General features: G+C 39.9%; 1 protein-coding gene across 1 annotated transcript; it reads left to right on the top strand.

Moving 5' to 3' along the window:
• The first annotated feature begins 4,158 nt into the window (after nt 1-4,158).
• On the top strand, nt 4,159-25,371 carry LOC311025564 (uncharacterized protein). The gene is made up of 12 exons (XM_084028535.1): nt 4,159-4,354; nt 13,689-13,841; nt 15,762-15,869; nt 17,489-17,690; nt 17,879-18,109; nt 18,421-18,527; nt 18,843-18,990; nt 20,695-20,747; nt 21,503-21,600; nt 21,687-21,867; nt 22,100-22,306; nt 22,547-25,371. Exons 1-12 carry the CDS (start codon nt 4,334-4,336, stop codon nt 23,762-23,764), a joined length of 2,727 nt encoding a protein of 908 aa, XP_083884661.1. The 5' UTR covers nt 4,159-4,333; the 3' UTR covers nt 23,765-25,371.
• Nucleotides 25,372-26,286: the final 915 nt, after the last annotated feature.

The raw sequence follows: 26,286 nt of genomic DNA, 5'->3' as shown, positions 1-26,286 counted from the left end.
TACATTTAGGGCATTATAGTACAAGATGCAAGTAAGTTAGTAAATACATTAATAAAGAAGGCATGAAACCAATGAAGCCTCTACATTTGGGCAATGAGGGTTGATGCTTACGTGGAATGAGGAAGCAGCAACCACAAAAGTGTTTTTGTAATATGGAACCTCCAGATAATATAATTTTCATTTTCACATAGTCCTGATACCAAAACTCCAACTTTAATATACCATTCCTGGACTTTAATATGATTTTGCATTTCTTTATTTCTTTATTTATTATATTTCCTGGATCAACAATTTCCCAGAAACCATGTTTTTTTGGGGGAACTGCCTTCTAGTGGCTGTAAGAGGAACTGCAGTTGAATGGACTTTTACATCAAAGGCAAGACTAATGTTGCTGAGGATGCATCTTGACATTAAAGCTCGGTAAAGAAAATATGAATTCAGATTTTTGCATCAACGTTGTTCTGTTTTGTCCCATGAGCAACTAAATTATTAAAAACCAAGAATGATTAAATAACCAGGCTGGGACTCCTTTTCATTTTTCATTTTTTTTTCCATATTTCTTGGTGAAAGTATCATCAGTATGCTTCACTGCAGAACGGCTCCTTCCCTCTGAAGCCTCCGCTGCTGTGTTGCTGCAGCTCTCACTGACGTGCAGAGGACAAAGTGTTGCTGTGCAGCCTGGATTTTTGCTGCTGCAACCTGATGTGTTGCTACTGCAGCCTGATATGCTGCTGCTGCAGCCTGATGTGTTGCTGCTGCAACCTGATGTGTTGCTACTGCAGCCTGATATGCTGCTGCTGCAGCCTGGTGTGTTGCTGCTGCTGCAGCCTGATATGTTGCTGCTTCTGCAGCCTCATGTGTTGCTGCTGCAGCCTTATGTGTTACTGCTTCTGCAACCTGACGTGTTGCTGCTGCAGCCTGATGTGTTGATGCTGCTGCAGCCTGATGTGTTGCTGCTTCTGCAACCTACTGTGTTGCTACTGCAGCCTGATGTGTTGCTGCTGCTGTAGCCTGACGTGTTGCTGCTGCAACCTGCTGTGTTGCTACTGCAGCCTGATGTGTTGCTGCTTCTGCAGCCTCATGTGTTGCTGCTGCAGCCTGATGTGTTGCTGCTGCAGCCTGATGTGTTGCTGCTGCTGCAGCCTGATGTGTTGCTGCTGCAACGTGCTGTGTTGCTACTGCAGCCTGATGTGTTGCTGCTTCTGCAGCCTGACGTGTTGCTGCTGCAACCTGCTGTGTTGCTACTGCAGCCTGATGTGTTGCTGCTTGCTACAAACAGCCACACAGGTGATGATTTTGGAATAAAAGTAGGGTTGCTTCACCCGCTCGCCTCTGTTCTGCAGCACTAGAGTCAAAGCTGTGTTTTATTTATTTATTTATGTATTTATTTATCTGCACAAAGCAATGCAGTGTGTAAAAGAAGAAATGATGGAGGGGCTGACAAGATGTGAGCGTTTACTCTCAATTACTATATAAATGCTGTGTTTTTGAGTACCACGAAAAGCAACTATAGGCTAAATATAAGGTATTATTAATACTTTGTATAAATTACCCTGAATACTTCTCCCACCAATGAAAATCAACCTGAAACTGTTAAAAGGGTGATTTATATATTTCACAGAGTGTAAGGGAGGAAACATTCCACATTCAATACCTAGCCTGAAATCAACTTAAGTAACGACTTCTTTGTTTCCCAGAATGCTCTGCTGATCTCGTGCCCTTCAGATTAAAACCAATGATACACAATTGAATCTGCGAAGCCAAGTGGAGCAGAGAGAACACGAGACTGGAATAATTATAGCTCGTTTTCATTAGCACAAAGCCTGATGTGAGCGTTTCAGCTGAGGCCTGCCACTACATGAATGTCATGCTGCAGCCTCATGGAGAGGAGAGAGGGCAAAACAGACACGTGCTTCCTCCCCCTGCTGGAGACGCCTGGCAACAGCAGTTTATATCTGCTTACACCAGGATACAGGCCTGCATGGGTCCTGTGTGAGTGTGATCATGTTTCTCTACAAAATCAGCCGACCAAGCTGTTAATCATGTCAGCCCTCACATTTCACCCCAGGTCTGATATTTGCATCTCGAAGCCTTGGTTTACCAGTTCGTGTGCGTGTGTGTGTGTGTGTGTGTGTGTGTGTGTGTGTGTGTGTGTGTGTGTGTGTGTGTGTGTGTGTGTGTGTACATACATGTACGGTGATCATAGCTGTATATTTTATGTCTATATAATTTCTACTGTGCTGTAGGGAGCTGTATCCTGAAATATTGTAGTTGTGAATCCACTGCATTTATCCGACAACTGAAATCAAGATTTTTAATCTATTCCAGTAAAGTAGCTCCACTCCCATCAGCTGTGATGTTAAAATGCTTCTTATGTGTTATAAGGTGCCAAATGCGAGCATTTCTGTTTCCTCTCTATGGCTCTCGACATGGCGACAGCTGAGCCGATGGTTGGCAGCTAACAGTGCCAATGCTGCAAACTACAACAAAAGTAATAGGCTTCCTGAGACAACGCTGTTGTAACGACGTTACTCCTCTATGTCTTTACATTTTTGATGCACCTTTATAAATCATCAGTCATAGTATTCCAATAATACGATATACATGAGAATATAGCTCTGCTTTTTTCCCTCCTTACCGGGTGTGAAGACCATTATACACATCCAGGATGTGGGTAGATTAGCTTAGCTTAGCACAAACACTGGAACCGGGGGGAAAGTCTTAGCCTCGCTGTGTCAAAATTGCCTTCCAACAAAGCTGTTATATATGAACTGTACATGTCCGAGCTATTGTCATTTTTATTTCACTATAATCATCTGACAGTTGGTAATTTTCAAATAAAGATAAATAAGGATACATGTAAATACATACTCATAATCATTTCAGATATCTCTGGAGAGTGCTAAAAATATATAAAGATTTAATAACCTAATTTGAATTGAAAAATGTGATTGTTTTTGCCTGCTTTTTGTTGATTTGTAACAAAGAACTATGTTCCAGCCATATACCAGGGATATTTGTTTTATTATTTAATCATTTATGCTTTATTTTGCAAAATATCTACCTGTGATGGAGCATTTTTTATCATGTGGTATTTTTTAAATTTTACTTCTCCAACCATTGCAAATTGCACACAACACAACCTGATTAAAAATAATTAATGTTTTATGCATTTATGCCATTTGTTGTCATGGTTGCAGTCTGAATATTTATGTTAATGAATATTAAGGCTTCAAATTCCCATTGGGAATTATACCATTTATATGTGATGATTGAAATCTTAATTACAGGAAAAGTTAGAGATGCATTGTGCATATAATCTGCGTAGTGTTTAACATTGACTGTATGTGAATATGGCAGCTGTAGAAGAGACTGCATATTTTTAGACCCAGTGTTTGGATGCTGTCATTACAGGCTGATGTGTGTCTCGACAGTATTTTTAACCCACGCTGTGCTGACCGAATGTGCTCCAAATGCAGACACAGAAATAAGCCTGTTGATGAACTGAATGCAAATAAATAATGAGAATAATAATAGTAATAATCAAATATAATAACAGTATAGTAATACAAAATAATATTTAATCAATATATTCAATGAAATGTGATTTGTGGTACATATAAAATCACACTTTTTAGCTTAGAGAGTGTGTGTTTAGACAGTTGTGCTCATAAAAAATAGGGGGAGAAGTTAACTATGACTCCTATGAGTCCATATTTATTTATATAGCCCACATGTTATCAGATAAGTATAGATTTGAAACCGGGGACTTCTTTCTACTTGCCTACAACTTCTTCAAAACAACTCTGTAGTTAATACATTTTTCATCTAAGTGGCTGTTTGATAAAAAATATTTAAAAAAATAAGATAAAAAAAGGAATATTCCAAACAGTTCCATATCCCCCCCCCCCCAGCGGCTCAAACTGCTATACCTCCCCAAAATGCAATTTAATGATATATATATTTATATATAGGGTTTGAATTAAAACCCCCTCTCGCAACTAAGCCCCGCCCACATATGTGCCGCGTCACACGGAAATACGTCACACGCTGCTAAAGATGCTTCAACTGCCGTTCCACTGTGACTTTAGCATTAAGTTGTAATGTACTCTGTGGCAAACTTTGGCCACACCTAGATCCTGTCCCATTTCCACACACACACAGACGCACACACACAAAAAAATATAACACACACACACACACACAAAAAACAGGGCTTTTTTTTTTCTCTTCTTCTTCTTCTTCTTCTTCTTTCTGGTGCGTTTGTTTGTGTGACGGCGAGTCCCGGCGGTGTAACCGGAGAGGGGCCTCGGAGAGGGAATGCAGGACTGCAATGGAGCACAATGCAATACAGGTAAAAGCCGATATAATTTACACATAAATGTCGATGTGTGTCACGGACTGCCGGCGGGTTTTCCGAGCTGTCGACGCGGGGGGATATTTTTAAACGTACGCGGCTTTGAATCCGAGTCCAATATCGCGTTTTATTTCATTTAGTTTGACCACGTCGTATTGATTGTTTCCCCCCCCCCACCACCTCCTCTCCTCCACTCTCCTTCCTCCCCTCCTCCAACACATATCAAAACCAAAGCCCCGAGAGTTTGCTCTGACTGCAATTACAACTTTATTCAACCGGGCTCAACTTTTTTTTTTTCTTTCCTCCTCTCGTGGAAAAAATAAACCGCTGATATTTCTGTGTGTATATTTATTTATTTATTCGCGACGAAGACGAATCGCCCGTTGACACCGAGCCGTTGCCTCGCTTGATATCGCCAGACTCGGCCATTGAATTCCAGTTTAATATTTCTGATATTTTTCGCCGTTTGTTAATGATTAATTTCTTTGTGTGTCGTGTCGACAGTCTCGGCTTCTTCTCCTCTCTAGCTAACGTTACCAACCCCCACACCCCCAACACTAACAACACATTAGCTTTAAATGAAATTAAAATGTAAATGGCCGTTTTCCTGCCTGAAAATATCAGGAAACTTTTAAGCTAGTCCACCCTTTTTTCCCTTCTCTCTCTCTCTCTCCCCCCCAAAAAAACTAGCTAGCAGCGAATCGTTGCATCGACATTTTTTTTTCTGAACGCGGAGTCCCAAAATTAATTTCCACACCGACGTGATATTAAAGATTTTTATTTTTTATTTTTTTATTTTTTTATTTTTCGAAAGAGGGACTAGGTGGAGCAGCAGCAGCACTGCTTATAATAGGAAGCATATTGATATTATTATCAAATCCCTCCCGACATTTTGTCTCCAGTGTAATTACCACAGTTTAAGGAGGAATGTTAATATTGTGCGTGTGAAGGGGGGTGGGGGGTATTTTATACTTGAAATAGCGAAGATTAGTCCTGCCTAAAATTAAAATAAAAAATAAAATAAAAACATCAAAAGGACACACATCTTGAGCAATGTGGTCGAAATTATAATAATAAAAAAAACCCTCAACAAAGTCATTTATTTTGACAGGAATCCTTCATGTGTGGTGTTTAATATTCCAGCTGTGGTTGTGTATTTCACCGCTCTGTTTTTAAATATTAATTCATTGCATTATTGAGAGGTTTTTTTCTCCCAGTGGTTAAGTTGTGAGGTTTTTTTTTTTGGAATAACAGGATATAACCCCCAACATCAATACTGTGTATATTGTTATTTATTTATTGTCTAATTAATACCCCCCCACCCCCCCTCCTCTTCCTTCCTCTTCTGAAAACTGTATACAGAAAATCTCACTGCATTATTACAGAGATATCACGAGAACTGACGTAGGCAGGGTGCAGATTAAGGGTTTCCATCTTAAATTCTTGTGTGTGTGTGTGTGTTTTAGACGGAGGTCTGCCTCTCAGTGCTCAGATTATATTATGTGGCTTTTATTTTCCTGCCTGCTCAGCCCTGCCTCGTTTCCACCGCTAGGCTGGATGACTGTTTCAGCTGGCCCTCCCCCAGGGCCATAAAAACAAAAGATATTCATACAACACTCCTATAGCACATAATGGTACGTTTATGGTACCCTTCGCCTCGCTTGATGGTGGTATTTATCATATGTGTATGTAATTTGAGTTTAAATATACATATAATATTCACTCTGGAGCAAAGCTTTACTTTTATATCTACCGGCGATCTACACAGATATAACTAGTGCTCTAAGGATTTACAGATTAGTGAACAGGAATCTGAAACATTGTTATAAATCATTAATTATTATTATTAAATGGCCAAAATCCTCCGGTTTATAGTGGATTTATCTCAGGTTGTAGTCTCTTTCCTTGTTTGTTCTGCTCCTATATCTAAACGCGACAACTAGACCTCAAACTGTTGATCAATCAGTTGATCTGCAATGATTTTGACAATCAATTCATAGTACCCTGACCCCGTTGAGCGATAATGCCCAGAATTAGTTGATTCCGGCTTCTCAGATATGATTGTTAGCTAGCTGTCTGGACAAAATGATCAGCCTACAGTCAAGAATGTGACCTCCAGATTTAATCCATCATTTAAATGAGCATACCGGTAAATTGCAGCTGTATTAAATTACCGTTTGTTTTTATATATGGCTCAATGGTATTCCTTATCATGAAGTTATAATTAGAGACATTAGGGGCTCATATAGTGTCTCAGTAGTGATTTTACTTTCATTTACTTGTTATTCTTCCGTTTCCTCTAAAGCTAGTACTTTACCTGCAGTACTCGGCTCTCTTATCCTTCTTTATTGTTGCTTTATTATAATATTTAATTGTGCTTTAACATTTCCTCAAAGTTATAACCATAATATTCTGGGGAAACATATTTAAAGTATCTTGGAATATGTCATCAGTAGTGATTAGTAATGTCCTGATCATACAAAATTATATTCCTTTACGTATCATATTGAGTGTAAATGAATATATGACTATTATTGTATCTATTGTGGCTTAATCTTATTCATAATCTTCCGTTTATGCCTTAAATATGCCTGTTGTTTTAATATAGTGGCTCAAAAGAATCAGTGGAGGCGTTATCTGCCTTTTATAGTATTCTTAGTCCTATATAATGTTCTTTGAATATCTCTAAAATAGAAACCTATCAAGGTTTATATTATGGCTACAGAGCTTAACAGTGATTTGTATCTGACTTTACTCTGTGTTTTTTTACTCTTTGTCCAAGACAATAGCTCACTGTTCCCTTTTTTTATTATTATTCACAAAGGTGTAATACTTTCCCCATCTGATTGTAACTTAATTATATTCCTCCTCACGTCGTATCAAGTATCATAGTTCAGAAATAAACCTGTAATTCTCTCTTCTGTAGTGCAATCAGTGGACACTTTATCTGACTTTATGGTATTATATTTCTATCATATAACTTAAAAGAATATCCATAAAACACCAATCGGTGGTTAATATTGTGTCGGTGGAGATTAATGGTGATTTTTATGTGACTTTATTTGATTCAATCTCCGTCTTTGTACTCCATATATTCCCTTAAATGCCCATCTAATAATACTCTCCTGGCTTATACCATCTATAGTACTCCATAGTTTCTGGTATTATCACTCGTATCACATGATATAATACCCGTATTACTATTGTGTTCCTTTAATATATAGCTATAATATTCATAGAGTGGAAAACTTTGAGTCTATCTAACTTTTATCTTGTGATTTCTCACATTTTACATATTTTCATACTACTTCTTGTGTCAAATCCAGTATAATAATAATAATCTGTAATATCCTTATATGGACTTGAAATGTAATGATTTAATCCTATAGTGTCTTAATGACATTCCTATAGGGACTTGCAGTATATTTTAATGACTTTATCTCACACTGTCCTTTACAGTCTTTCTATTTGGGGTTATTATTGTGTCTTAGATGCCCTGCAGTGATCTTAAATGTGCTTTGTTCCCTGTTGTTTCGTTAGAATAGTTTACTCTTTGTTTCACTTCCTATAGGAGCATATAGAGTGGGTTTGACATTCAACAGTGACCTTGTGTTGGAATCAACACTGTCTGTCTTCAGATGTGTTACCAAAATTCAGATTTTAATTCAAATATCAAGTTCCTGTAGAGACTCAGAAAGTCTCAAAGTGATGAGTTTTTTTTTTTTGTCCTGGAGTTTGCCCACAGGGCCTTTTTTTTTTTTTTTTTAATTGTTCCTTCAGCGACATCATCTAACATTGTGTTACTGCATTGTTGTGTGATGACTTTAAAAAGAAAAGGGGATTGCAGTGGCATGAATGTCTCTCTCTGTATAGCTGATGTATATTCTCCGCTGTGATATTTATTCGGTATCTTTCTAAAAATTGATCCTGCGTCTGCTGCAGCTGGTCTGCAGAGCTACAGCGGGTGGGGGAGGAGGAGGTTCTGCCTGTGGTGGGTTATGGGTATTGGGTGGGGGAGGGTGTGCTGGGTGGGGTGGGGTTTTGTGGATGATCAACACAGAAGAGTGAGAATTTGAGAATATTCTGCATTGAGGCAGCAGGCAGGAGAGCCGGATGGCTGGCTGTTTTTATTAAAAAAAAATTTTTAGAAAGCGACGGAGCAGGAAATATCCAGTATTCTGTTTTATTTTGTGAATCTTCACGTCTCATTTATCACGAGTAAATGGATAGCAGCTGCAGAGCCGCATACACGCCGACACCAGGCCCCTTATTCATGTGGATATGGTGAATGTGACCTCTGCCGGCTCTAATTGAATTCACTTCATGTGAAAAATCTGTCACCCCTGCAAAACTGTTCAGCCATGCTTCATTGGAACATTACAGCTGCAACAATTAATCAATCACTGAATTATTGGGAGGGAAAGAATATTAGCCTTTAACGCTAAACGTGTTCTGATGAGAGCTTCTCAAATGTGAGCAATGCTTATTTTCTTCTGGTTTTATATGATTTATGTTGAATGTTTTTGAAGACCTCACTTTGGGCTCGGGGAACTTCAGATGGACATTTTGGAGAATTTTCTCCGATTTTGGAGAATAAATGATCAAAAAATAGCCGCACGAATCATTTGCTGAAAACTTTTGAAGATTAATATGTTGTTATTATCTATCAAAGTCTATCAATTTTGCATAACATTTAGATAAGACCAGAGATTAAGCGATTAGTCGACTAATTGATTAGACACACGGAAAATTTAAATATTTGGATGATACTTTAATAGTATTCTAGTTTTGACTTGTATTCACAAATATATAACAGCTACAGAATCTCAAATGAAAGGATTGCTGTTTTATATCTTTGCCAAATGAATATGTTATATATTGACTACAGCAAACTACTATTTTCACTAACAATCGGCCTGCCATTTATATTCTCGATCAGTCAATTGTATGTTTTGATGATAAAATGGTGAAAAATACCCATCACAACAATTTCCCAAACTGAAGATGACTTCTTTTAACAACAAACAAACGGATGAGTTGGGTCATTTGTTTTGCCTACAAATTAAGGACATCTGCAGTCAAAACAATGAATCAATAGTGAAAGTAATCATCCTAAAGTGAGACAGATGATCAGAAGTAATAACCGCATTGATTCAGTTAATCCCCGAGAAAGTATCTGTTTTAATATTCAGGCTTGTTTGCAGCTCGTATACTTGTATGGTTTTCATATAATGTTTCATGTAAAGCTCTTGTAATTCAGTCTTTTCTCGTTTCTACCTCCAAACGGGGATTAAAGAGGCTGAACGATGGATTCAATATCAGAACAACAGCATTTTCATGGCACTGATGTTTTATTTTTCCAGGCTGTAAAAAAAAAACTGGAGCACCGCTGTGTTGTACATAAAAGAGCATTTTTATCTTTAATCCACGTTAGTGTTTTCATAAAGAAAGAACATGATACATGTTTAATAACTGCCATTCGTCACGATGCTTTAAAGGATAAGTCTGTTGATATTCTACATGTCTCTTCTTGTTAACAAATCTGGGAAAGGACACAAAATACAAAAACAATCAAAAGCCTGAATGAGGCTACTGACAAGTATTCTGTGTGCGTCACAGCCTGATGTATCTAAATCCCCTGTGTCATATATTGTTGCTGAAAAACGATTCAGTCGTGTCAGTGAGCCACACTGTTGATTAATTTTATTATAATTCCCACAAACGCCATCCTGCTGGCCCAAATACGAGCCAAATCTGTATTCCTCCACAGCTGAAAGTAGTCCCCAACAAATTCATGTTTATTTCTGTAATTATCGAGCCTTCGAAAACAAAATTTAAGTTTATATTTGTGTTATATTTGTTTTACGGATATGCCTAACAGAGTAGTCGCACTAACACACATGCTGCTTTAGCTTTTTAATGATTGGAACCAATGAATAAATAGATGACCTTGATTTCATTGGTTAACTCAACTGGATTTTGTTTTTCAGATATTTTTTTCAGATTATACCGTGCGGAAAATAATGAGTTGTTATTTGTACTAAAAACAATCTGTGTTTTTAATCTAAATCTCACTCTAACCTTGACCTGAATAACTTAAAGCCTCAAATGCTGAATTGAAACTTTCGTCAGTTGTGTGACTTTTGGTTTGACGCGCTAAAAGCTTGTGAATTAAAAATAATCAGCTTTAATTCACAAGCAAGCATGATATTGATTTGAAATAATGTGGCATTTAATGATTTTTAGTCTTTTAACAGGAACTTGTAGGGAGATTGTGTTGAAACAAAGTCCAGGCCGTCCTCCCTGACACATATTCAGATTATCATTCAATCATGTGTTTTCTGTTAAAAGGTACTGACGAGTGAAACAAAGGCAACAGGTTTACAGGCCTGCAGACATTCAGTGAACTGGCTTTAAGGCAGCCTTGCACTCAAAACAAACTGCCTGCGTTTTTTTAAGGTGTGTTTTGGTTTTTGTGTTAAAGCTCTTTCCCACAAACTAGTTAGCAGGTCTGGCGGCTCCTCACACTTCCTCTTGCAAAAACACTGAAATCAAAACTGCAGCTTTATTCACCCGGCAGCAAAAAAGGCAGTATTGGCTTTCAGACGTATTAACCCACTCAAGGTGTGCTCGATTTATTGTTTGAGCCGTGTAAACACCCACGAACCGGGAGCATTAGCTGCTTGTGAGGTGAGACGGATCGAGCGCTCCTCGTTACGTCACAGGAGTGTAAACATACAGGAAGTTGTAGGTTAAATAAAGGCAGGCTCCACTTCAGATACAACTTTATTATTATTATTATTATTATTATCATATTTATGTTAGATACAGGTTATTAATATATCTATAGCATTTTGGAAGTGTTGGCGTGCATTCGTTTTGACATTTTCCTACATTTTAGGACTGCAACCAATGATTATCCTCATCTGTTTAATATGTATTTTCTCTATTTATTCCACTGCTACATATTTAATGTGGTAACTCTTAAAACAGAGAAAAGAAGATGGAGCCAAAGAAAGCTTTTGGAATTTGAGTTGAAACAAAATTAACCGATTTTATAAGCAAAACCCTTGCAACATATAAGATTCGCTCCTTCAGTTTTATATTTGCAGAAAACTGAATTCATTTTGATTTGACTCGACATTTAAAGACAAAATTATGGCTCTGTGAAATGGTCGATGGGTATTTTCACCATTGGATATGCTGGAAACCAAAACGATTCATTTCATTATGCCTTTTGGAAATATTAATTTGACCAATCAAGCCTCACTAAAAGCATTTAATTGGTTTGTGCAGAATTCAAAACAAACGGATCCCTGAGGGAACGTGAATAATGTTCTCTCGACGGCAACAACAACAAGCTGCGTGATTTGTGATCCAACAATAAGCTGCTGCCGTGGTGACGCGTGATAAAAGGCGGACTTGCAGATGAAGCAGGTTGCGGTTTCTGTCAAAATACTTCTACGTGATCGTTTAATAGCAAAAGAGTCGATCGGCGTCTGTGAAGTCGAAGAGCTGGATGTTGTTTTAATGGGAAGGAATTCAAGGAAACTGCAGCGTTGGAAGCTTTGGGGTTGGAAAATAAGATTTTTGTCATTTTTGTTATGTCAAGAAACACAAACACACTTCATAGTAAAGCTTTTGTAAAAAGTTTAGTTTTGGCCTCATGCTTGTTGAACTCTGTGTACTTTTGTTAATTGATGCAGTTGGAATACGGAGATGTTAGGGTCACATGACTTTCTGCCATTGTGTGTGCACGTAACCCGGCACAATATTAATAATATTTTACCTTTTCATTACAACATTCCGGAGTCAATTCAGATTACCAGATTCAGACCCCTAAAAAGAAAAAAAAAAAGGTATAGTGGTTTAGAAAAAAAAACAACTCTGAGTAAAAACAAACGTTGGATACTCTAATGGATGATTAACTAAATGTGATGATTTTATGACCGCTTTATGAGAATAATAATGGCCTTCATACTGCACATCCAGGTGAGAGTTAATCTGCAGAATAATTTCTATGAATGTACCCTTTAATCTTTAATTATTGGTGTTTCTTTGTCAAACACACTCATGGGTGCAAAGGCCGACTACTGTGCTGTAGTGTATCTAATTATAACAGGAAGTCCATTTTTATTTTTAGCAATTAAACAGATCATATAAATGATCTGGAAAATAATCTGACTTTCCCCTCCCATCATAATGTACAGATATATCTCTGCCATGCAACAGTCGGAGGAGTACATTTTTAACATTTCCTCTCCAAGTAGTTTGATATAGTGTCGTACAGTCTCCTGCTCCGAGTTGCAGTTTATACATCCTATATGCAACATGGTGCAACTTCATCATCAGAGGTGTTTTCTGCAGAATTTATGTCTTAAATATTTAATATTTTTCCTCTCCTCGGTGAGAATACACAGTGAAAATTGGTTGTACTTTCCAGCGCTGTTCATTCATGATGTACATCATTTTCAGTCAGTTTGTCAGCTTTTTTTTATAGATCTCAATATTTGATTTATTACATTTGGTCCAGATGTTTATAGTTCTCAGAAGGCATCCTAAATGACTCTTTGTCTGGCACCGTTATCAGGTCAGAATGTCTTCTTGTCCGACACTTATCCTCTAAAATTGGAGACCAAATTTCCTGTCGGATCGGTTGGTACTCGGAGATTAGCATGCTAACATGCTAATGTTGAGGGTCTAGAATGCTACGCTAACATCCTGATGTGTCATGCTAACCTCTTAAGGTGTGTTCACGCCAAACTCGAAGCACACTTTTCACACAGCGGTTGCATACAAAGTCAACGAGCCGAAAGACGCATGTTTTTTTTTAAAAATCGCATAAGTTGAATTATTAAAAAAATTATGAACGCACCTTTCGTCCTTATGTAATTTGAATAAAGTTCAATGATTCATTTATTATTTACAAAAAGGCCGCTACCAATAGAAATATTAATTCAACAATGTATTACGTTGTTGTTAAAAGAGCCATGTCCTTATCTAGATGTAACTGTGTTGTAGTGCTGGATTTTTTAATGAATTGTGTTTTTTACAAATGTGATTTTCTTTCATGTAACCCTGTATCTTGGCTCTCTGTAGCTCTAGGCTTTAAAAATATATATATTAGTTTCCTCATCTCTGACTTATTTCCTTTTTTCAGTCTAATGTTACTTCATCAGGAAGCTGTGCTCAGCTCTCACTCATCTATAATGTTATGTCTTTATCTGATGATTAGAGCGGTAACACTCTGGCCTATGTCCGTTTTTATGAAATGCCAAAACTCAAACCGTGAAAGTGCCGTTAACCCTTCCTCATCTCGTCTTCCCATCAGTGGTTGGGTGCCCCCTCCTGCCAGCGAGGCAGCTACGCCTTCTATAAGTCGGTGGGCAGCAGAGCTCAAGCCGATGGGCCCGTCCAGGTGTGGAAGCTCGGGGAGTTTTACTTCATCCGCTGTGGACCCCAGGATCCTGTTTGCATCGCAGAGGTGAGATTACCTGCTCGTATGTAAAGCTGCGATAAACTGCGATTTCTGCAGATTTATAGGTTTTTTTTTTTTGGTTTCGGTTTTCCAACCTGCAACTTTGCTGTTTTGGTTCACGCAAAACTGCTGCAACACTGTACTCTACCTGCTCTGCAGAGACTAGCTGGTGAATATCTGGGAGCATTTAGCAGATAAAGAGACAGAAGTTTCCATCAGGAGTTGGTGGAGACCAAAGCCGGAGCTAAAACCCACTTGAGACGCCAAATGAATAGTGTTGCTTTCAGCTGTTGCTGCTAATGCATTTGCAGTATCAACTTAACAAGGTGGTTATATTTCAGATGTTTTGTTTACATTTTGTCTCGGCTGTCATTTTAAAGAAATGTTTCTCAGTCGTGTTTTAATACAGTGGATTATTTCATTCCCAACCTTTTTGTTGGGTGTCTGGACTTAAATACAAGTCACAATGCACCGATGAGAGATCTTAACGTACCTTCAAACTGCCATAACCTCCAAATGATCATCATTATAATTATCTTGGAGATTAAAGTCGATTTGTCTCTTAAACTTCTCCGTTTCTTAGCAAAAATGCTAAACATTACCTGGATCCAGCCTCTGAAATGTGAGTATTTGTTGCTTTTCTTTGTCCCATATGATCTTAACGTCAGTCTTTTTTTTGTTTTTAGATAAAACTGATCCTAGATACTACACTTCCCATAATGCAACGTGATAGTGTCTTTGGTTATCTCTCCTTCTGATTTTTTACAAAGCTCCTCGAGAACCACTGAAGACATTATTCAACCATTTTTTACAAACACGATGAGTCGGCTGATCTTTTTGCTTAAAACTGCTCCTTTAGCTGTTGACTGTTATTAAATAAACTAAGACTACAAACCGAACCCTAAGTGGATCACGTTACTGTTCTCCTTCCCGTTCCTTCCGTCTATAGAAGACTAACAGTATGTTTTATTGAGTCTACATCACACAGCAATGCCACATTTAGTCAATTCAGGTCACAGGAGCTGAGGGGCGTTAACGGGATTGTATTGATGTTGATGGGATTGTATTGACAGTCGATGATTGTTGTGACAGATGGGGAGGAGGAGGAGGAGGTAAAACAAACTCTTTCAATTAGTCGGAGAAACATATGGACCCTTTTCAGACCTGCAGCTCTTTTACGTCGGTCTCGGATTTAACAGGATTCAGCCGAGAATCAGGTCTGACACCTCATAATGTGAAGTTCAACTCCCGACACGTCGGCATGTTCACGCTGAATCTGGATTCTGTACCATCAGGAGTTTTTTTTATTTTTTTTTATCTTTCTGTCAGCCATTTTTGTCTTTTTATCTTTCCCCATTTACTCATTTCTCGTATCTGGATCTACACTTAAACAAAAACAAGATATTTGGTTTTATCTCAAAGCACCAAAGTAGAGTCTAACAGGACTGTAGACTTTATCTTTAATCCCTAAACCTGTTGATTGTCAAACAGTGACTATCTGCTTCACTAATCTGTTTCTCTAGTTAAAGATTACAGATATTATAATATAGCAGAATAATATGATGGACTCATAATATTGCCTGCAGATATCTGTGGGTTTGGTCTGATCCTCAGCCCAAAGCCAATACACACAACAGTGATAAAAGTAAATATAGATGACGTTCCTGTGAAACGCGTTTATTTAATTAACTGTTGTCTATTGGAACTGGCTTGTTTACAGCTGTGCTTTTGTAAACTAAATCATGTGTTTTAGCAGGATGTTCTCAGTCCACGCAAGAACTGTTTCAAAGTAATTCATAATTAGTAGTTCACATCAACAAAAACAAAAATGCAGTTTGGAAGACTCCAGCTGTGGTGATCCGGTACTCAAAGATTTTCAGACATCTGTGTTTTAAATGATGTCGTGTTCTTCTTGTCCATGTGCAGGTGACCTTGCTGTGGGAGGACCAGACACGGCGCCACCTGCTGGCCAGTGCCAGACTCTACTTCCTGCCCGAGGACACGCCGAAGGGCCGGAGCCGGGAGCACGGAGAGGTGGGTCGAAGGTCACGGGGGCACCAGGCTCATCCGCCACGCATTAAATTTAGATTGGAAGATATTTCAGTCACATGTTTATTCTTCCATTAATCACACAAATAATTCTGTCGTGCACTGTTTAGATTTTTATTATACACTCGTCATTTTAATTTTCCTTCAACTCCACACAAGAAAAAACACAGAAAAACTTCCATATAAGGCAATATCCTCCACAGGATATGACATTCTGGTGACGTAATAAAAGTTGTTGTAATTCCTGATATTAGTTATCCTGGCAGACTTTAACTTTATGCTTTTATTTTGTTGACCCCATTTACATCAGTGATAAAAATAACAAACACCTCTCTGTTGAGCTTGTGAATTTCTTTCTTATATATCTTTAATAATATAGCGTTGTTGTTTATTTTTTGTAAGATTAATATCAATCAAATAAAGCAGTAAAAAGTACCTTTTTCAAGTGTATATAGTAGTATCAAATGCAAATGTTCAAAGCTGTGAGTAAATGTAGTTCCATCACTAAAACACAGCGGAAAAATAACAAACTTTAGTTTGAAAAGTTTAAAAAACACGTAATGGAAGTGGACGTCTCCCTGATATAATCCGCGGAATGCTTTAAGAACATCTATTAATAACCGTGTCACAGGAACGCTACCTCCTTTTTTTTTTTTTTTTTAATCCAATCATCTTTGGCCAAGAACGTAAACAGGTTCAGTCTTCTCGATGATCAAATGGTGTCCTAACTTGATCTCTTTCTTTTTCCTCGAGCTGCAATATCTCCACAACATCGAAACACATGTTAAACACCCCCCGAAAATAAATAAATACAAGGAAAATAAACACATATAGTAAGAAGAAACAGATGTGTCTTGTTTTTGATTAACACAGTTCAGATGAGCCTGCATGTGAATTGTGTTAAGATCAGCCTTCACATGTAAATCCCCACTTTGTGATGAATTTATTACCCAAATGCTAATTTAAATACCTTTTATATGCTGCTACCTCATTTAATCTTTAATTAATATACTGGGTTACTAATACTGTTCATACATTAATTGTAATATTTAACTCTCTCACTCGTTTTGTGTTTTCACGTAAATGTCGATACATATCCAGCAAACCAGTCGAGACATTTTCCTTTTGTTTTAAGAGAGTTGGCACTTGTTCAGCTCCGACTGTTCACCTTCAGGGGATTTTAATAAGAACGAGCAGGTGAAGCTGAACAGGTGGAGCAAAGTGCCTCCTCAGACGAGAATCATAACTTGTAGTTCAATACAATGTGAATGTCTCTATCGTTAATGCTCTAAACACTTAAATCTGGTTGTATTTCCTTGAGAGAAATCTTGATTATATTTATAGACGCACAAACGCATAAATGATGACTAAAATCATATCCGAATCCAAACCAGACGTTGATGACTTCCCACAGCGCTGCCTAGTGGTTGGAGTTGTCATGGTTGTGTTGATAAAACCTTTAATTATTAATACTGTTTTGTATTGTTTGCATGTTAAATTATTTTAACTATGTGCTTGATTTCTTTTAACTTCCCCCAAAAAACAACTTAAGCAATTAAAAACTGACGTATAATTATGGACTGATCCTCTTTGTGGCGTTTCAGGATGAGGTCCTGGCGGTGTCCAGGAAGATGGTGGTGCGGGTGGAGGACCTGGTGCGATGGGCGTGTGCCGAGTCGGCAGGTTGGTGCAGCAGCCAGAAGCCGGCGTCCTGCGGGACCAACGGCCTCCACAAACCTCTACAGAACGGCGACGGCAACGGCAACATCGGCAAGAGCAGCGAGCCGCTCAAAGACAAACCTGAGAGTAAGAAAAATACCGCCATTTTTCACAATAAAAGCCTGCCATGAAAGGGAGGGATTATGTCTTTTAATGTGAAGCGCCTCGCAGACATATATTTAAATAACTAATGAATCGGGTGGAAACGATATTATAGTCAATAAAGTTATGACAGTTAACAACAGAATGACACGCGTCACCTCTTCTCCTCTCAGACGAGCTGGCGGAGCTTCGGGGCATCAAAGTGCTCAGCTACCCGCAGTACTGCCGCTTTCGCTCGCTGCAGAGACGCATCCAGGTGGGAGCGAGGGGGCCGGAGCTGCAGGACACCCACCTCTTGGCCCTGGGGGGCGTCAAGGTGCTGCCCAGCACCCGGCTGATGTACTGCAGGGACACCTTCAACCACCCGACGCTGGAGAACAGCGCCGGCTTCTCCTGGCAGTTCAGTGAGTGTCGCCGTGAAACCCGTCCACCTACCAAGAGCACGAAACACGCTGGATTATTAAGACTATTAAGTTAGGAAAAGCACAAACAACAAGAACTGGATTAATCTGGTTCCAGGTTTTCTGTGTCAATTAGGTTGCAGCTTGTTTTAACATAACTTTGTCTTTTAATCATTTGATTATCTTGTCAAATACTTGTCAAAATAAGAAAAGTGTGGTTGCTCCCTCTCTCTCGATGCTCTACTGACTAATTTATTAAAAATGGTAGGATTTAAGTGCCAATAATTCATCATAATTATTGCTTTTTTCTGCAGGATGTCCGTCTCTCAGTCTTCGAGGGCGACCTCGCAAGAGGAGAGGCCGCGACGGCAAAGACTCCCCGAACTCCAGCCAATCAGAGTCCTGGATCGAGAGGATGAAGGTTTGTTCTTCATCTTTAATTTGTTTTAACTTCCAGGTGTACAAGTCGCTGATTCTTCTGTTCCAGTTTTTATAGGTCTGTCCACAGACAACCTTTTAAAATGCTTGTTTTCTGAATGGAGTTCAGGCCAATCAGTGCTAAGCTAAGCTATGCTAACACTGTAGCTGCTCCATCAGCACTCAAAACCACTTCATCCAGACATAAATACGGCAGCGACCTTGTTGTTTGGACCGTGACGCATGTTCGTGTCTTTGCAAGGACTTTTTTGCGTAGTCTGCCTGTAAATGACCTCTGAGTCGGACGTCTCCCCCTCAGGAGAACGTGATGGGCAGCGTGGAGGTCGGCTGTGAGGGCAGCTGGCTCCCCGACCCTGAAGAGCAGCTGTTCCTGGATCAGCTCTTCGCCTACATGGAAGGCCTCGGCTCGCCCATCCACAAAGTCCCCAACCTCGGCTTCAAGAAGAGTGAGTTTCTCTCCTCCAATCTTTTATTACTCTCACTTTATTTCTTTGTCTTTCTTTTCTTTCAATCTTAATTTTTTCTAAATGGATTTTATAAGCGTCTCACCGTTCTGTAGTTTCCTTCCTTTGTGTTTATGTTTTGTATCTTTCCATTCTTTCTTTATGACTTTATTTTCTTCTTCTTTTGTTTTTGCCATTTGTTTCTTTTTGTCTTTCAATCTTACTTTTCTTTTTTCTTTTATTAAGAGCCTCGTCCTTCTTTCTTTAGTGTACTTTCTTTTTGTTTATCTTCCATTTCTCTCCATTCGTTCTTTTTGTCATTCTTACAGTTTGTTCCGTTGTTTTCTTTCTGTCTTTTTTCTTTTTCCTTTTTTAACCTTTCTTTGTTTTTTTTTTGTTTATCTGTAGTTTCTCTCCATTATTTATTTTTGTCTTTCTTACAGTTTTTTCCGTTTGTTTTTCCTTTCTTAACCATTCTGTCTCTTTTTGTTTATCTGTAGTTTCTCTCCATAATTTTCTGTCTCTTCTTTCTTCTGTCCTTTTCTTTTCATTTCTGTTTTGGTTCTGTCTTTCTTTAAAAGGTGCCCTTTAACATGAACAGAGAAGTTCACAGGTTCACTTCATTCCTGTCATGCTTCTGGCTAAATCTGTCAGAAGACATTTCTTTTTCACCTTCTTATTTAACCAGAATTGCGGTTGAGAGAAAAAAGAAAAAAGAAAAAAAAAGAGCCCAAAAGAGGCAGTTAGTTACAGACCGACCATCCAAATCAGAAACACTAAATATACACCACAAGATATAATGAAGTCTTGAAACAAAAATAAAATAAAAACAGATTGCGTCCTAGAAAAACAGCCCTGCGTCAGTGTTTGGATGGCTGCAGCTCAAAACTCCTGCTTGACTGGTTTCATGACTACACTTGTTTCTGTGTGGGTTTAGCCTTTGTATCTTATCTTTGCTCTTATCTTACTCTTTCACCAACAGCAGACGGTGGAAAACAATGTGTGAACATTTAAGGTTCCTTAAGATCGTTCATTTGCAAAACAATATTTTTACTGCACGGATCGATAAAAACACTAAAATGAACTTCCACTAACAACTCATGTGATTTTACATGTAGAACCTCAATCATCTCTGTTCTCCTAAAGATTAATTTGCATTCATAATGTTCTTTTTAGTCGTATTGAGTCACACTTTATGTTCAGCCTTCATCAGTTATTGAGTTAAATGACAAAATATATCAAAACTAAATGTAATTTCCATATTATAATACCACAAATAAAAATGTTAACACTTTTCCATTAGAAATACAATTATTGTAATAATCCTAATGTTTTTATCATAGTATACAAGTGTATTATTTTATCCAAATTACTTGTTGAATAGTATCTTGGGGAAACTGTGATGTTTGAAATAATAATTATATTTTAAATGAAGAGAAACTGAATACGTTTTTAAAAGTTGAGCTCCCTTTGAACCCGGATCATCAAAATGTCTTCATATCTGCTCGGTTTCATCATAACTGTAGAAACGCAGGAGGATAAGTTTCATCTTGGAAGTGCTTGACAGGTTTTGTCAGAACACATTCATTTAGTCAAATTCCATTTTATTCTTATTCAGACTAACTCGTAACTGCCGCGCTCCGTATTTGCATGTCTCCTCTTGTTTGCGCTGCTGAGTTTGAACTTGTCCGCCGCCTCTCTCCTCAGTTGACCTCTTCCTCATGTACTCTGTGGTCAAGCGGCTCGGAGGCTACAAAAGGGTGAGTCACTTCAAGTTGCTTCAGCTGATTTTGCCCATTTAACCTTTATTTGTTGGATATTATCTTTCCTCGTGGAGAGTTTAAACCAGTTTTTTATGTCTGTATGTTAAATATTAAGCTACCATCAGCTGACATGGTCCCTTTTGCTGTATCTGCCCATATCTGTCATGTTTACTTGGTAGCAATCTACAATTAGATATATAAACTACGCATACATTACATGCTTATAATGCACAAACTATAAGTAAATAATGCAAACCACTCCATGAAATGAATATATGCATATTTTATTTAGCATTTTTGAGACACTGTGATGATAGCTGGGTAATATGTTTATTCATGGTGAATTCTGCCCTTTTAATGAACTAATTCCCGACTGTATAAACTAATATTCATCTCTTCAGAATAAAAGCAGAATTCTGCCTGAAACGGTCGCAATCAGTCGTTTCTTAGCGGCTTCACAGTAAATAAACGTACAAACAAAAGCAGCTTCACGATAAATGTAAACTGTTCACAGTGTGCACTGTTCACAACAAAAGGCCCGTTGAGTCGTTGATTTCACCCTCTGAGCCCAACAAAGCCGTATTATACAACCCTGACGGCACTCTGTCTGATGCATACGTTCCAACACACACCAGTTAAATTAAGATGAAATCAGCCCACGCAGTCTAATCCTAAAATACATCCCGGCTGCATTTATTTTCACGCCGATTACACGTTGAATATTGCAAAACACAACGTCTCCTTTCTACCAGGTGACGTTGGATCGCCTGTGGAAAATAGTGTATAACGAGCTGGGAGGATGCCCCGGCAGCACCAGCGCCGCGACCTGCACCAGGAGACACTACGAGAGGTCGGACAGAAACCCCGAAAACATAAACTCATCGTTTAGTGCTAATGCTAATGGGCGTCCTCTAACTGTGTACGTGTGTGTCTCAGGCTGATGCTTCCTTATGAAGAGCACCTCCGAGTAGGAGGAGCAGAATTCAAAATCCCAGAATCCCCCATGCCCCCGAAACCCAGAGGGATAAGAGGAAGGAAACCACTTCAGAGAGGCCGAAAACCAGGACCCAAATCCCGGGACAAGAAGATGGCAACCCCCGCTGCTCCTCCTCAAACTGTAAGTGACAGACCAACAGTTTTACGATGCGACTTTTTGCTAGTAACTACCCTGATTAATTTTTTAATAATTTTTTTTTCTCAGTTTTGTGAAAACATATCGAAAGGAAACCTTTGTGAATATTGTCCCAGACAATGAAAGCAAACCAAGGGGATTTTATTGATATATCATGTGATCCAGCGTAGGCTCAAAGGCAGCCGATATGACGGCTGCTCTTCTTTTCTCCGGGCAGATCGCTAACCCCAACGGGGTCTCCATGGTGGTGAAGCGAGGCAGGGGCCGGCCCCCGGGTACACGCAACAAGGCCACGCTGATCGCTCAGGCCAAGCTCATAGCCCAGCAGCAGGCTAAAGCCAAAACAGCGGCGGACTGTCAGCAGCAGAGTCCTCTGCTTCCAGCCAGAGGAGAAGGTGGACCGATCCCCAGCAGCACGCACAGGGTAACGCTTTAAACTCTACCGTCCCGCAGGGGGAAACCAGGTTTACTGGGATTAAAGCGATGCATCTTCCATGCATGACCACCACCTGTACGCGGGATGTAGCCTTAAAGTGATGTAACTGTCCGTCGATAAGAAAAATGTTGAATATTATTCGCCTCATGCTTTTTTTAAATGCATGTTGAAGTATTTTAAAACTATCCTTGACCACCTTTATTCTTATTTTCTCATCCCTCTCCACAGCCTGTCCAGTCGGTTATCCTCCCTGTCGGCACACCCCTCAGCCCCGAACTCTCCCCCATGTCTTCCCCCTTCCTCCCCTTCCAGCCCAAGCTGAAGGAGCTGAAGCCCGAGAGAGGGGACTCCGTGGCTCCCTCTCCTGGCGTGCTCCTCTCCACTCTGCCTCGCCACTTCGTCGGAGGCTCCCTGGGCGGATTCAGCCCCATCAAAGGTGTCTGCCCTCTAGACGTCTTCAGGAACCGCATCAGCCTCCAGAGAGGCCCGGAGAGCCCGGCCCTGACGCCTCAGGATCCGACCCAGCACCATCCCACCATCTACACACTCCAGCCCAAAAGCGGCAGCCCGGACACGCCTCATCCCAGCGGGGACCAGCTTCAGCCTCAGCCGCACCCGCTCCACCAGCAACACAACCGCTGCTCGGGGTGCAACGTGGACGAGGCGGCCCAGAGAGGAGGCAGTCGGGAGGCCAGGAACCGGCCTCCTCTGCCCCCTCTCCGGGTCCTCCCTTTAAACCTGGACTGCAGCGTTCAGGTGTGCCAGCTGATGAGGACTCGTCTGGGCTCGTCACAGTTTCAGACCTTCACCCGCCGCCTGTCTGAGGCTCTTTCCCAGGACCTGAGCACCAAGCCCCCCTGCTCTCCCATCACCCCTCCCCCCGAGCAGGCTCTGCCCCTCAACCTCAGCAAACGCTTCCCAACCAAGAGACCCAGCACGGAGGGATCAGAGCCGGGTCTAATCAACGGGAACACGGATCAGCCGCCATCGAAGAGACCCAGACCGGGCTGCACGGAGCAGGCCGAGGACTTCAGCCTGGGAGGCCGGTCGAGCTCTGCAGGAAGCGGAGGAGGAGGAGGAGAGGAGGAGGACGACGAGGAGGAGGAGATGAAGAACCAGGAGGAACCCGCGGACCTGAGCTCGCCCAGCAGGATCAGGGCCTTTCTGCTCGGGCTGCCACCCTTCCAGGTGAAATTCGAGGACGATCTGAACGGGACGAGGTTCGGGAAATTTCTTCCTCCGGGATCTATGGCCGAAACCCCGAGGACCGAGACGGAGACCGGAGAGGGAGGAGTGGCGGTAAAGAAAGAAGTGAAGAAGGAGGAGTCGGTTGAAACGGAGAGAAGCAACAAACTACAGACGTCTGAGCAGGAGGAGAAAGATCTCACCCTCCTCTCTGGCCCTCAGAGAGCCGGATCCTCAAACACTGACACGCACTGTTTTTAAGCATTACTCCCATTTTGGGATCTGAAAACTGTCGGATAAATCGGGGATTTGTCGTGTTTTGGAGCGTGGGATGTTGTATCCACCGCGGGGCTTTGGTGTTGGTTTTCGGATGCCGGATGCTTCAGCGGGATAAAACCTGAACACACGGAGTCATATTTGAGAAGATTTGAACTCGCAACTTCTCTTTCGTTCCCATTTTTATCTCCTTGTTATTTTACTGTTTTTTTTGTTTTTGTTTTCTTTGATCGCGTCGTTGGTTGAACTTTTTCAGACGAACGATGACGCCGAGACTCTCATGACAATCACAAATCAGTTTCTCTGTCTTTCTCTCTTGATTTCTTCCTCTTTAAGGTGAAAAAAAAGAAACAGAGGAGTGAGACTGTGACTCTTTAACAAACACTGCCATAACCCTCCATAACACTATTAACTCCACTATTCAATGTTACGGTGAAATATTGAATAAGATCAGTTTGAAATCAGTTCTATCTATGCGTGATGCTATGCATCAAGACTTCATAAGTTAGCATCTAGAGTGTACTGTAGTTTGATAGTTTCATTTTTAAATTGTACTCTACTTCTGTAGAGAGATATACTTATTTTCTGATAAAGTGTCTAGATGTTCTCCGGAGCTCCTCAGTCTTCACATTATAGCTTGTTCAGTGAAGCCTTTCTATAGTCCTGCTCGTTAGACGACGTTATATAAACTTACACATATGTGCCTTAAATGGCCCGCGATCTGTTTCATCGCCGGCTTCAAATACATTCAGTTAAAGAGATACCTTGATGTTGGACCTGCGTAGTTCCCCCCCCTCCGCTCCCCCCAGTTAGGGCTGGGTATTTTTTGAAATATAAGTAAATGTTCCTGTTACTTTGAGAAATATAAAAATGTGTTTCCTACAAAAACACTTAACAAAAAGCCAAAGTCCTCAAATTTGAAATGTCTTAATATTTGCTGCTGTAATAAAATCTGACCAGACATTCAACGCCAGCTCTCAGTCGCTGCTGATACGTTTCATATCACGCTGATGAAACGCCGTATACCCAGCCCTGCTGCCTGCTCTGTAAGAACCAGCGTCGCCTCGCCTTCATCAGCAAGTTCAGGTTGTTCAACCAATAAGAAATCAGCACAGTGTGATCAAACATGGAAGATGTAGCCCATTCAGACTACCTCAGGTTTTTCTTTCTTTTTTTAAATATATATACATATACATATCTATATATATATTTCCACCTGCTTTATCTGTTTCAGGGGAGGGGGTTGGGCCCTTTTCCCATCATGCATTTAGGTAAACTGCAGGGTTGTATGGTGGTCTAAACGCAGTAAGACCCACGTAAAGATAGTTTAGGGTCTTTTTTCATGGGATTTGTTACGGTTGACGTATGGTTTAACCTGCAGTCTGTATCTGGATGCTTCACGGTCACACCTGATCTTTCTGAGCGCTTTCCTCATCTCCGTTCAGACCTCGTCGTGATGAGATCTGAAATGTGGCGGACGGCGGCCTCGTAGCAGCAGACTCATAGATATCAGGAAATGGGGAGAAAGTTGACCATTCCACTTATCAGGGTCTTTTTTTTTCTTCTTCTTTTTTTTATGTGACTAGTTTGATATTTTGGGGACACACGAGTGGCTCAGATCATATCTGTATGGTTAATATGGAGCTACAGCTAGCTTAGCTTAGCATAAAGAAACTAGTAAGAAGCTAACCTGGATCAATCTAAAAGGAAGAACACCAACGTACCAACACCTGTAAAGCATGTTTGTTTAATCTGTAAAAAAAACAAATTAATTGTAAAAATTACAAGCTGTGTATTTCAGAAGGTTATATTTATTAAAAAAAACCATAAACCCTCAAAAACATTGAATATATTTTGATTTAAAAATAAATCTATATTAACATTTTAATCAGGTTTCGAGGTGTTTAGTATGTATGTTGTGTTTTGTGACTTTTGGACGGAGCCAGGCTAGTTGTTTCCCTCTGTTTCCAGTCTTTATGCGAAGCTAGGCTAATTTAATATTTCTTCTACAGACATGAGTGGTATAAAACTTTAACTATTCATCTTAAGAACGTGGCCAAACTAGATGTTCATAATAAAATGTCCTGAAGACATCCAGATGCAGATCACGTGTTAACGAGTGAAAATGAGAAAATCAAACCCGCAGCATTCACCAAAGAACGTGTTGACTGTTTTTTTTCAACATTTAAACCGATCTGCCGCACAACACGCCGACTCCACATCGTCACAAAAACCACGTGTAGCTGAAAAATAATAATAAAAAAAAAAAAAAGTAATGTCAAGGTATCCCTTTAATCCCAGCCTTTTCCTTCGACTCGTCTCGTTTCAGATTTGCACACCTACTGTACCCACATGCTTCATTTGTTGTTTTCCATATTTATATTTGCCATTGTTTTATTCTTTCTTCTGCCAACCTTCTTTTTTTTTTTTTTTTTTTGTATTTTAGTAGTGGAATCAACTACGACACCGAAGTTAACGGGTGCTGTTTATTCTTAGTTACGTAGCCA

The sequence above is a fragment of the Eutrigla gurnardus genome (assembly GCF_963514095.1).
Source record: "Eutrigla gurnardus genome assembly, chromosome: 15".
In the NCBI taxonomy this organism is placed as follows: domain Eukaryota; kingdom Metazoa; phylum Chordata; class Actinopteri; order Perciformes; family Triglidae; genus Eutrigla; species Eutrigla gurnardus.
This window is presented reverse-complemented; position numbering and strand designations above follow the sequence as displayed.

Coding starts and splice junctions, on each gene's coding strand:
- LOC311025564 (XM_084028535.1), top strand. CDS start 4,334: ATGGAGCACAATGCAATACAG. Junction 4,355..13,688: donor TGGAGCACAATGCAATACAG/GTAAAAGCCGAT, acceptor TCTTCCCATCAG/TGGTTGGGTGCCCCCTCCTG. Junction 17,691..17,878: donor GCTCAAAGACAAACCTGAGA/GTAAGAAAAATA, acceptor TTCTCCTCTCAG/ACGAGCTGGCGGAGCTTCGG.